This window comes from Chiroxiphia lanceolata, chromosome 27 (assembly GCF_009829145.1).
Source record: "Chiroxiphia lanceolata isolate bChiLan1 chromosome 27, bChiLan1.pri, whole genome shotgun sequence".
Taxonomy (NCBI): Eukaryota; Metazoa; Chordata; class Aves; order Passeriformes; family Pipridae; genus Chiroxiphia; species Chiroxiphia lanceolata.
In genome coordinates, this window is record NC_045663.1 from 65711 (window position 1) to 77924 (window position 12214).

General features: G+C 49.4%; 1 protein-coding gene across 6 annotated transcripts in view; it reads right to left on the reverse strand.

Moving 5' to 3' along the window:
• Positions 1–12214, reverse strand: part of CELF5 (CUGBP Elav-like family member 5) — a 55520-nt gene continuing 43306 nt past the window's right edge. For 3 of the 6 annotated variants that reach the window (XM_032711775.1, XM_032711771.1, XM_032711770.1), the window contains 10 exons: positions 11872–12000; positions 11205–11284; positions 10067–10213; positions 4985–5129; positions 4190–4336; positions 3927–3989; positions 3758–3841; positions 2572–2715; positions 2294–2459; positions 1–1300 (listed from right to left, as the gene is read on the reverse strand). In XM_032711775.1, the coding sequence (XP_032567666.1) occupies positions 2332–2459; positions 2572–2715; positions 3758–3841; positions 3927–3989; positions 4190–4336; positions 4985–5129; positions 10067–10213; positions 11205–11284; positions 11872–12000 (1067 nt within the window). In that variant the 3' untranslated portion in view covers positions 1–1300; positions 2294–2331. Of the gene's footprint in view, positions 1301–2293; positions 2460–2571; positions 3842–3926; positions 3990–4189; positions 4337–4984; positions 5130–10066; positions 10214–11204; positions 11285–11871; positions 12001–12214 lie in introns of those variants that run through there. The other 3 variants (XM_032711772.1, XR_004360978.1, XM_032711773.1) reach the window with 3 other exon arrangements.

The following is a 12214-nucleotide window of genomic DNA, read 5'->3' on the forward strand; positions in this document are numbered from 1 at the left end:
GCTGCATAATGTATTATCAGTCTCTTGGAGGGAGTGCTGGGAAAAATGAAAAAACAGAATGACAACCCTCTTTCATCATATTATCCTTGCATCTGCTGGGGAAAGCTTTGCAAACGGGTGCGTGAGGTGTCTTCTTGCTGAATTCAGAGGGAGAAAACGTCCTGTTTCATCTGGGAATAAGTACTGCTCACTAAGCAGCTCTGCTATGTCGTTCAACCCCCTCAACACATTTTACAGCTTATGGAAAGCATTAGCTTATCTGACACGGGGAGGCAGTGTGTAGCCCCCAGGAGGATTCTGTAACTGTTTAGAAGATTGCATCTGCTCACACTGTTATCTTCTCTTGCCTTCATCAAGAAAATGCTGTTACCATGGAGAACTATGAAACACAGATCTGTGCCATGTGTGGGGAGGCAGTACAGTTCCTGTAGGTAAAGTGACTGGTTTCCTGTGCTCTCAGTCTAATCGGGGAGTTGTCAGGATGGGGTCTGGCACCAAATTCCAGGAGCTTTGTCTGCAGAAGCCCTGGGACAGGTAAGACTGAGAGCTCTTGAGATCCTTAACCAGGCTGGTGCTACAGTGGATGAGTGACTCGAGCTGAGCATCTGACTGTGCCCTAATCCTGGAGGTATGTATTTCTCCTCCTTCTTGCTAATGTTGAGCAGAGAGATGATCCTCTCTTTCTCCCTACCCTCTGCCACCCTCCCCCTCTCTCTCCCCAAGTATCCTCTCAAAATGTTCAGGCCTATCTGCAGTGTGTGCTGAGAAGACACTGTTGCAAAGGTAAACCCCAAACGTCCAATACCTCTTGCAAGCAGTCAGTCTGAAAAGTTTGGTCCTGTGAGCCACTTTAAAAAAAAAATAGAGACTGTATATATATGTATATTTGTCTATGAAAAGGCCAGAAACGGAGCAAGAGGGAGGGAGGGATGGGACTAAACTTCCATACATCACTGCATTAACCTAGAGACACACCAGTGGGTTTTCTTGGTCCACGTACTCCAGCCATACCCCAAGAGGAAGAGGTTTATGTCCCCAGGGGCTGCTGGTTTGCTGGTCCCTTTGCTATGCACCACATTAGCAGCAAATATGAGTCGGTCGTGGCAAGAATCTTCCTCCTGGGCAGATATTGAGCCTTCTCTTTAATTGCGTGTCTTGGAGAGGAGGGGAAGAGGAAGATAGGGTGGGTAGGTGGGAAGCAGAGGAAGGAAAGGAGTGGTGTCAGAAGAGTCGATAAATTTACTGGCCTTTCTGTAAATCAACCTGAAGCAGAAATTCTTCCTCTGGACTTTCCTTTCACCTGAACAGAAAGGGAGGAGGAAGGGAATTGGGAGATTAGGAGGACATCTATGCAAGCCTCAGGCTTTGAGTTGCTGTTGCTTAAACATGAAGGACTATGACCCAAATCAGATCAGCTGTCCCTTGCTCCCTGTCTGTAGGCTGGCAGAAGCCAGCTCTTTGGCAGCAGCTGTTGTGTCAGGCAGCTCTTCTGTGGTCCTTAAGGGTCTCACCTTTTCTCTGCTTATCTGTGATCCCTGTGAATCATGGGATTATCCCTTCTTACCCCAGAAAGCATTCTCTGCAGACTAACTTCAGGCCCATGTAACAATTGAAAATTGGCTTTTAAAACCTTTTTAGGCAGACAAAAGCTTTGGGGGAGCAGCTGGACAGTAGACTGAAACCTTGCTTAGACCACAAACAGAACCCATCTGCCTGTCAGGGCCCTGAGTGCACTAAAAGGCCTTAATGAACTTGACCAGCCTCACCTGCAGTTTCTGTCCACCCTGCCCACAGCTCCAAGTCTCATTATAGCTCAGGCCTGTGTCATCAGCCTTTGTCTGATCTACACTGTGGAAATTCCAGTCTCCACGTGTCCACAGACATGTCCTGTCCATGGATCTAATTACCTGGCCTTCAACCCTTGGATTGTCTTCCCATCTTGATGTTTGATCTGTTTACTATTGACATTATAGACCTGCCTGGCAATCACTGCGCTATGTTTGACCCTATTTACCTTCACCATATGTGATCCTGATCTTGACCTGCAGATTGACACTCTGGCTTGCCTTTGGACTTGCCTCATTGCCACAAATTTGCCTGATGATCTAGACTGTTGAACCTGGCCATCATCTCCGGGCCTTGCTCGGGTGCTGGGACTGGGCCCTGGCAGGTGAGGCCACTGCCCCACTAGCTGTACTACTGCCTTCAGCTCGTGGCTCCCCACTTCCAGACCCTGCTGTCCTGACACTGGCCAGCACTGTAGAGAACTGTGCTATGATGGTGCCAGCTTTACCTTGTGCTGCAGAAGTGACTCCTGCTTGTTTACTGCTGTCAGTAGGGATGGTTAGCATCCTTGGGCCGTTTTAACTGGACCTTCAAGCGTTTCATGCCAATCTGGAAGCCATTCATAGCCTGGATAGCAGTCTGTGCACTGGATGGGTTGTCAAAGCTTACAAAACCTGAAGGACAGGACACAGGCATGGATAACAACGGCACTGTTGGTGCCATGCCCAATAATAACTGTCATCAGTATCTATCATGCTTCCCTCGCCTGTTGGTGTCAGCACTTACCAAAACACTTGCTCTGGTTGGTGGCACGATCCATGAATACCTTAGAGGAAATGATATTGCCAAAAGGCAGGAACATCTGCATCAACTCGTTGTCTCCAAACTCCTGAGGGAGATGGTAGATGAAGAGATTGCAGCCTTCAGGACCTGCAGACATGGGGCCAGTGGGGAAGGACAAAACAGAAAACCCCAAAGGGAAGGGGAAGAAAAATGGGCTCAACTCATAGCACAGCACTGGAGGAGAACCCTAGCACTGCCTCCACTCCCCAAAGGATTCTGAGGGCTGTCTAAGAGCAACTGGGAGGTAATATACAAAGCTGAAGTTTCTGGAGAGCAGCTTCACTTTCAAAGCTTATCTAGTTCCCAGATAGGGTGCTGGACACAACAACTCTATGATGGTCTGGGTGCTGTTTTGATGGAAGGAACTCAGCTGAGGTAAGAGTTCCTCGTTCATAGCTCTCCCAGTCCTAGGAGAGCAGCAGACACTGCTACGTGAAAGCTGCTCCTCTGGCATTCCCTGCCCACAGTTAAGGCACTGGTTGCCTTCAGTCCATAAGCTGCAGCCTTAATCCTCGCCTGCCATACATCCCATTTATGGGCTGACCTGGTCCTGTCTAGTCCTTCACTTGCTCCTTGTGAGCCTGATGAGCACAAGAAGCTGCTCCCTCCCTGACACCTGCTGTAAGGATCAGGAGCAGAGAGAGAATGCCTTTGCCTCCAAATTCTATTTAGGCCAATTTTGAAATAAGTTGAAAAATAAACTCGGAAGGCTATGAAGGCTGAAAAGAGAGGAAAGTACATTAGGAGAGGCTAGTTTGACTGGTACCACTGTGGTTCTGGCATCAGTAAAGATAGAGAGGGAGTGCTCTTTTCCCCTGACTGTGTAGGGAAGGTGCTGACTCTATCCCTTGGATGTGAAAGCTTGGTGTTCTGGTGCCTACTGTCCCCTTTGTACCTGGCAACATCTGGCCAGGGACAAGCTCAGGAATTATGCATAACAAGCATCCTGTGAACTTTTCTAGTCCACTCACAGCAGAGATGTGGTTGTTTCCATAGCCCAGTTCCAGTATCAAAGATTAGCGGACAAAATTAGTGCTGTCTCCTCTCCATTGGTTCTGTGGTGCAGAAGATGAGCTACACAAATCCCACCCATGTCTTGGGACACACATAGTCCCACTCTGAACCTCACCTTCTCGTTGCTGCTGCTGCAGGATGGGAGGCTGCTGAGGGATGCTCTGTGCAATGGGGGTGATGGTGGTGGTCGGATACGCAGCTGTAGTCCACAGATAGAACAAACCATTTACCTGAGGATCTGGTCAGCCACCCAAGGGCCTGAGGGAGACAAGGGAAGCTGGTACCTGCATACTGCTGAACTCCTGTGAAGGTTGGGTGCAAAGTCTCTGCTACTGAAGGGCTCTGGGCTGCAGAGAAAAACGTAATCAGAATCAGTCGTGCATTTCGTGTGTGTGTGTGTGTGTGTAGTGTTGGTTCCCCCCCCCGCCCCCAAGTTAGTGCCTGGCAAGGAGCTAGACAAGTATTCTCTGTGGGAAATCCAGAAAAGAGGAATTAATTGCAGTTCCTCAGGTCTCTGGATGGTGGGGAGTTCTCCTGCTCTCAGTACCTGAATATGGCACAAGGCCATTGGTGTAAACTGTTTCCAAGGCTGGATGCCCATTTGGGAATGGTACCACTCCAGTGAATCCATTAGAAATCGGTGCTACAAGTCCCGGCATGGCTGCTGTTCCCAGGAGAGGTGGTGAATGTAGCCCTGTAGAACAAGAAGAGAGGGTATCCCGTGAAAGTCAAGGTCCCACAAAGCCCATGTTCCAACCTTCCATCTGCCTGGCAAGGCTGCTGTGTATGAAGCTATTATCTCTTCTAGTTGGCATGTGGAGATGACAGACTAGTGCTGGAGCCTTCACAAAATTAAGAGGCAGCACTAGTGAGAAGAGTGTGCAGCACTGCTAGTCCTAACTGCTCTCAGAGCTTTGGGATGGAACATTTTTAATCTGGGTTTGTGCAGCACCTAGCATGATGCATGCCTGTTCTTGACAGGCGTTCAAACCCAAATATGCATTATTACTGTGGGATGATGATAATGAATAATAGCACTGCTGACCTCAGAGTCAAGTGCAATCCTGGGAACCCTGTCCTTCTTAACTATATCAAAGGGAAAAACTGCAGCAAAAATGAACAGCAGGGCAAGAGAATGTATATTAAGCATGTGAGGGTGACAGGGAGGTTGCAAAAGTTTATGCAGACTAGAGACTGCTGTGCTCAGAGGCTCCATTGTTAGAAAAGAGCAAACTAATCCACATGCTGCTGTAGGAACTGTTTTACCTGGGTGGGCACTGTGCCAAGTGCTGGGGCAGGAGGCTCACTGGCAGTGAAGGACCTGCTGCGTCCAGGCCCTCACCTGATGCTGGTGCAATGGGAGCAGCTGGCAGCCCGTTGAGACTGACGGCACCGATCTGCTGGATGTGGCAGGGGGAGAAGGCGACGCCTGGGTTCAGGTAGCTGCCATGGGAAGCGGAGAGAACCGTCGTCTGCTGCTGCATCAGCTGCAAGGCAGGACCGTGCAGTCAGGGCCCAATGCTGCCCAGGGCCTCCTGTTGCCAGGGCCCATGGTGGCCGTGCCGGAGCTGGGGGAGGCTGCACAGGCCAGCCCAGCCACTGCCTTCGCCTTCCACAGCCAGGACCAGGGCCAAGCTGGAGCTGCAGCCTTGCCACCTCCCCCACCCCCAGCTGCCATTGTGCGTCACCGGGCTCCTGCCACCTGCCCTGGAGCTTCCCACGACACGACCAGGCCTGCCAGGGTGGGCAGCAGCAGCACCATCCTCTGAAGGCCTGTGCTGTGCCCGGCTGACAGTCCCTATGCCCAGGGGCCCACAGATCCTGGCAGCCATGTACCCATGCAGTGGCTGCCCATCGAGGCGGGACAGTGGCCTGGGCCCGGCCACATGTGAAAGCCCCCGAGAGCCAGGCACAGCTTCCCATCCTTCAACCAGGGGACACGGCTCAGTGGGCATCCTAGTCCACAGAGCCAGTGCCATGGCTGGGCAGCTCTTCCCATGTCTCACCCTCCAAATACCAGCAGCTTGAGGGGTTTTGGCTCACTCAACTGTGCACCGGGGCATTGGGATGGGCCCCTTTGGCTCAGAGAGTTCCTGCAATGAGGAAGGGAGCAGGGAAGGGGTGTGCTCCTGGCACCCAGCAATACTGTCTCCCCACAGGCCCTTCTCTCTGATCACTTCTCCTGGGACAGTGCCAGGTATTAAATAACACAGCTTTGCCTTGAGGAACAGGGTCCAAATTCCTCTGCTTTTGCCCCACCTCAACAAGCAGATCGTGCTGCTGGGAGAGCTCACTCCGGCACAGGCACCCTGCTGTGCAACCGGGTGTCTGTCCAGGCCCAGCTCTTATGTCATGCTTTGCAGCAGAGGTCTGCTCCATGATCCACTGAGCTCAGCCTTTCCTCTGGCAGTGGCCTGCACCCTGGGATCAGAGGATGTCAGCTCCTCATGGTCCCACCATAACACACCTGCCCAGGCAGAGATGCACCGTACAAAAGGAAGGGTGGGGGTGGGACACGAGGTTGGGAGGAGGGTTAGGAGTAAGAAGAAAAAAATCCTTCTGGTCCTATTTGACCATCAGTGGGTGCAGTGGCAACAAAGACTTAGTTCTGGATGCAAAATTATCCAGCCCCTTTATAAGCCTTGTCTTCCCCATCAAGGAAGAACAGCAGAGGAGGCACAGGTATGGCTCTTTGGAAACTGTGGTTTTCTCAGGAGGTGCTGAGGGGTGACACAAGGCAAAACCCAAGAAAACAACACAAATCTTCCTTACATTGCCACATCCCACTGTCTGCTTTGCAACATACACAGCTTTCAATAACCTACCTCATCCACAAATGGGTGGGCCAGTTTGGCCCAGGTCTCAGCTGAAGAATCTGGTAACTCTGAAAAGTTCATGGCTAGCTAAACCTTCTCTTGATTTCCTTCACACGGAAACTGATAATTATTCTTGCATAAAAAGAGGAATTTCATGGCATTGCTGTTTCTGTAACCTGGTATAAGCAAAGCCACTGAGGTGAAACTTGCTCTGCAATGCACTGCTGGGACAGGGTTGAGGCCTTTTTAGGAAGAAGTGGACACCACAAAATGGGGTCTCCATGGGCAGATGGACTGACAGCACAGGGGTTCACTGCTGCACAACTCCAGAAAGCAAGTGCCCTGCTATCATCTGTCTGTTTGCCACCACATCATCTTTGGCACAACTCTCCTGAAGCTGGACTCACATTACTGGGAGCCACTCACCCTAAGCCAGGACTGGGGCAAAATGTGGCCTTCCTGGGAGCACAGGACTCTGCTGAGGAAAGTGTCTCTGTGCAAGCAGCCTGCACATATTCCTAGTCCTGTCTTCACACTGTGCCCATTCAAGGGTGCAGAAACCAACACGTTCCTTACTCACTATGTGAATACTGATTTTCTTTTTCGTCATTAATGCCTGTTCTGTGCCAGGCTCTGACTGGACCAAGACTTGTATCCAACTGCATATGCACCAAACTGGCATTCTGAAATTGTTCTCATTGCTTACATAAAATTACCATAATGAACCGTAAGAGCAGAAAGAAAAGGGGTGGAGGTGTGAACAAATTATATTTTGTGTTTGGAACTAACTAACATAACTGACTTATAATATACAAGAAATATTCAAGCATTATAAACACTTAGTAAATTGCACTGGCTGCTTTTTAAAAACTTCAGGCCTCTTTTGTATTGATAATTATTATTTTTTTTCCAGCTCTCCAACATTTCCCTGACACCATCTGAACTAACTTGTTGAATGAAATGAAATTAAGGAAATACTAACTTTTCACTTGCAGAGGCACCTGGGATCAAAACCTGGTTTAAGCATTGCAATAAATTTCTTCCAGATGTTTAGCCAGTTGTACTTCCCAGATGAGACTTCTTACAAACTGTTTCAGCTACCATGTACTGTTTGACTGTTTTAACTATCTTATTTTGCATATATGAATAGATTTGAATAATTTTAGACCTAACACAGTGTATGATTATTTCATGTTTAATTTGAGATAGTTTAAGAAAAAAAAGGAAATTAATGTAAATTTAAAACATCCAGCTGAAACCAAAACCAAAACAACCCAGGCTCCAAACTTCTTCCTAAACTGGGACTCCTGAGGACCGCTTTGGTGTGGCAATGCAGCAAACCCCATGGGAACAAAGAGAGAAAGTTGCTGGCTTATTAAATTATGAATATAAGAACCTATGATGCCTATGATGCACCCTTGCAGCTCTCACTCTGATTCAACCACATCCATAATGGTTAGTTGCATCTCCCGGCCCTGTGGGTAACCTTTGCTGCAGCATCTACTACTCCAAGACCAGAATCATGCAAGCATGAAGTATGCTGGGGTTCCCTTGAGCCCTGGCTTGCCAGAGTGGCCACCTCCCAAAGCTGCCCATAGCAGGATATTTCGATGTACTGCAAGGAGATTCAGTAAGGAAATGCCTCTCTTCTGTCCCCACTTTCAGAGAGATGTTAGATGGCATTTCAAAGGACTGATATCCTCTCCCTCTGATGGGGACACTGTATGCATATGAGAACTGGCCAGGATCTCTCTTCCAGGAGAAGAGAGACCAAAGACCAGGACTGACACAAGAGAAGAAACAGTCAGATGTGAGGTCAGTGGCTCAGGAAGAAAAAGGAGAGAGAACCAAAACCAGTGGAAAGGAAAAGGGAAAGGAGGAAAAAATCACAAAGAAGCAGGAGGCTGAGTCTTGAGTCAAGGGGAAACCAAAATAAAGTCTGAGAGTAGGAAGGCCAGTGAAGAATCAGACAGACCAACATAGTAACAGACACAACTGAGGAGAAAGAAGGTAACGATAAGCAAGGAGCACAGCTTAGACCTGACTGGTTTCTTGTCATCAGCAGGAGTTCCTGAAGATTGGAGGGCACTTAAAAGAGTCTAGAAGGTCTCACTGTTCTTCATCCTTACACATCCTGGACCATAAGCTAATAAAACACTTTCTGCCATCATAACCTCACTATGTGGTCCATTCTTGCCTCCTTCACCACCGCACCATGCCCAAGTTAGTGCTATCTCCATGACAGCAGAAGATACACCAGAATGATTATCTGGTGACTCACAGCTGAGCTAAGCTACAACCTTTGACCTCAGGTATAACTGGCTTGTGGGCTGGACAGAAAAGATGGGTCCTGGCAAAAGTACCTGGTCAGAAGGGGTTCTTCCCTCTAAATCATGCTTCTGCTGAAAGACCTGGAATGGTATAGCTGTTCTCAGCTTCATTACACAAGAAAAATCAAATAATCTGTGTTGGATAAATTCTACGTTTGGTTCCCAAAATTCCCCAACATTATGGAGCCTCATATGTATTGCCTTTTGTCCATGGTCTTGCCACACACTTAGAAGGCATTTGGCAGTTTCTGGGGAATCTTTGGAAGGAAAAGGCCAACAACTGAGAAACAGTTCCTTCTATGTCATGTAAATGAAAGGAAGGCACATCAAGTAGCTGCTGAAGCCAGAGGAGAAAGAGGTGTCCACATATATGAGAAGAACAGGTTTATTTGCACTCTCTCCCCGCTGCAAAATTACTTTCAGTATGTACTTCAGAGTTCTTTATCAACACAAGAATCTCTCATGCCTTGAGCAATTTCTGAGCCTCCTTCCATGGGCAGTAGAGACCTGAAAATGACAGTCACCAAGAACACTCAAATGATGCTCCACCGCAGCTGATATGGGACTTGTTGAGTTTGGGACCTGCCACAAACATCAGTGGTAATTGCCACGGTGGTTCCAAGGCAATGAGGTTCTCTCACTAAGATCCAAAGCACAGCCAGACTGTTGAAACACCTCTGGTCCTCTGCTACCCACTGCTCTCTCTCCAGCATCTTGCAAACCCCACAGTCACACTAGCCAAGTGAGAAAACGCTGGGAGCCAAGGACAGCATTGGGAGGACTAGGGCCCTCTTAAGAATTTCAGCAGAGAAATAAACTTGTGAAGCTGGGCCCAGGGCTCTCGTAGTGCTCCAAAACGAGAGAGAGACATGCATTTGTGCCAGTGACCCAGAGGAAGAGTTCACAAGTTGGTATATGTCTGGCAGACATTGCCCAGGAATCATGTCTCTGATCTGTCCTCAAAACAAGACAGAAAGATACTGGGTCATGCTTGACTTACTCCCATGCACCTCCACCAGCCTACACCACCATCAGAGAAATTCAGGCTCATTTTGAGGAGGTCCCAGCTCTCCCCTGCCCCCCATTCCAGGAGAGAAACGCACAAAGACTCTGCAAGACAAGGCTGCCAACTGGAGAAACTGAAGCCAGGAGCAAGTACCAAGGTGCTGGGAAACTTCCATGCAATTGTTAAGAGACCAGTTTGTGGTCTCCCAGGTACATTGCTGCCCCACAGTCAGGAGGGCAGCCTTTCCCCACACACACACGCAGGATACTCACAGCCTGCGCATAGGCGCTGTATGGGCTGAACGGCAAGGTGAGAGATGGAGTGAATATCCCCAGCTGCCCCACCATTTGCTGCATACGACGGAGGGTCCTTTCCTTATCTGTGTCAGCAAACTTCACCACTAGACTGGAGGAGGCACCCTAGGCACAGAGAGAGGAGACAGACAGGAGGCAGGAGAGAAGAGGTGTGGGACAGCCAGAGAGTCAGCAGTCAGGCAAGGCAGGATGGGGCAGAACAGGCAGCAGAGTGGGAAGAGGAGCAGAAGAGCAAATATTGGCGTGAAAGTGCTCGGGAGCTGCCTGGAACCTGGGCTGTGCCTTCCCCATCCATCCGTCCATCCAACCCTTCCCTCTCATGCCCTTCCCCTCACACCCTGAGCCCTGCACAGCCGCATAAGTGGGTGCACACATCCCTGGCTATATTCACCAGGTGATGGTGTGGCCAGGAACACTCAGGTCATTGACAGCCACAAGCACCATCTTTCCACCATCATGAGCTTGGCTCGATAGGCAAAGCAGTTCCTGGCAGCTGGAAATACCCCTGCTGCAGGCAATGCACTGTCCTTCCCATGAGGTGCCCCAGTTCAGGTTAGAGATTGCTTGAAATGAGATCACAACTGCAGCTCCACTCGCACAAGAAGGCACAGCTATGGCTACACAATCCCACATAACACACAAAGCATTCCCACCAGCACCCAGCCCACCCCAGTGGCCTCCTCTACTGCCTAGATAAGAGAAGTCGAGGAGTGTGCTCAGACACTGAAGTCCTGACCACCCATGTGGCTGAATTGTTAGCTTCCACCCTGCTCAGTTTTTAACTACTCCAGGGAGCTGTTTCCAAGACAAATTCATGGCCTTGTTTTGGCTCTCTTTTATTTAGCCTTTATAGATGTAAGCACTGTCACTACCAGTCTGGATGAACATAGCTACAAACATCAGACCAGGAGACAGGATGGTTACTAAGACTAGAGCACGGATGTGCACACACACATCCCCACACACACCTCCCAACCACACCAACTGGAAACTGCAGTTGAACCTGTCATGGTTTTGGAGAGTGTGGGGAGGTCCTTGCAACAGGGTAATGGGACGAGGATTAGGAAGAGGGTAGGTACCCTGGCCTTATACTCACGGGCATTGTCTGGCTGCCATGGAGTGCGTGGATTGCTGCCTGAGCCTCTGTGTGAGATGAGAACTTTACAAAAGCACAGCCTGGAAAGGGACAGAAAGAGCACAGGAGATTGCAGTGACAGGACTGCTGTGAAAGTGCCATCACGCAAGAGACAGTGTCTGTATCTCAGGCAAGGCAAAGGAAAGCCACCCCAAGGAAGCAGGGAACAAAAAGGATGACTCATCCCAAGTCCTCTATCCTGGAAAAAAGAGGAAGGGTCTCAAATTATTACTTCAATGATATACTCTACAGATGATGTCACCATCTCCACCCTTGTCCCTGATTACCTCTTCCCCAAAGTCTCTGTGGACTCCTAATTGTGGGTACAAACATTTCAACTTGCAGACCCAGACTGACAGAAAGGCTCACTAGTGATCCTGGTAACTCAGCTATTCATCATGCTCTGCTTCCCCTCCTTTCCCCTCAGTCTCTGCCCACCTTCCCCAGTCTTTCCTGGCAGCAGATGATTCTTCGTGCCCTGCTCCCTATGCCGGGCTGTGATATGCGTTCCCATAAAGATACAGTGGAGGAATAAGTACCCCAGTGGAAAGGAGGCACAAGCAGTGAGGCTGGTGAGCGCTCCCTGCAGAGCAGGGAGAAAGGGCATGACACACAGAGGGGTTCACACCTTTGCTGTTACCATCAGGTCCACGGAGCACCGTACATTCATCAATGACCCCAAATGGTTCAAAGAGCCGGAGCACGTCATCCTCAGACTGCTGCTTATTTAACATGCCCACAAAGAGCTTCCTGTCCCCTAGGGGCAAACACAGAAACATCAACCTTCTATGAGGCTTACAGTCAGTCCAGAGCAGGAGGACAGGGACACTTAAGCACAAAACAGCCTTGCGTTAAAAACATGCCTGGCATGGAAATGATTTGCTGTTGGCTGAAATGCTTCCAGGGGTGAGTGTGCAGGGTCCACCCAAGCTCCTCACACCTGCAAAGGTTTCTGTGGCTTCCCCTATCCT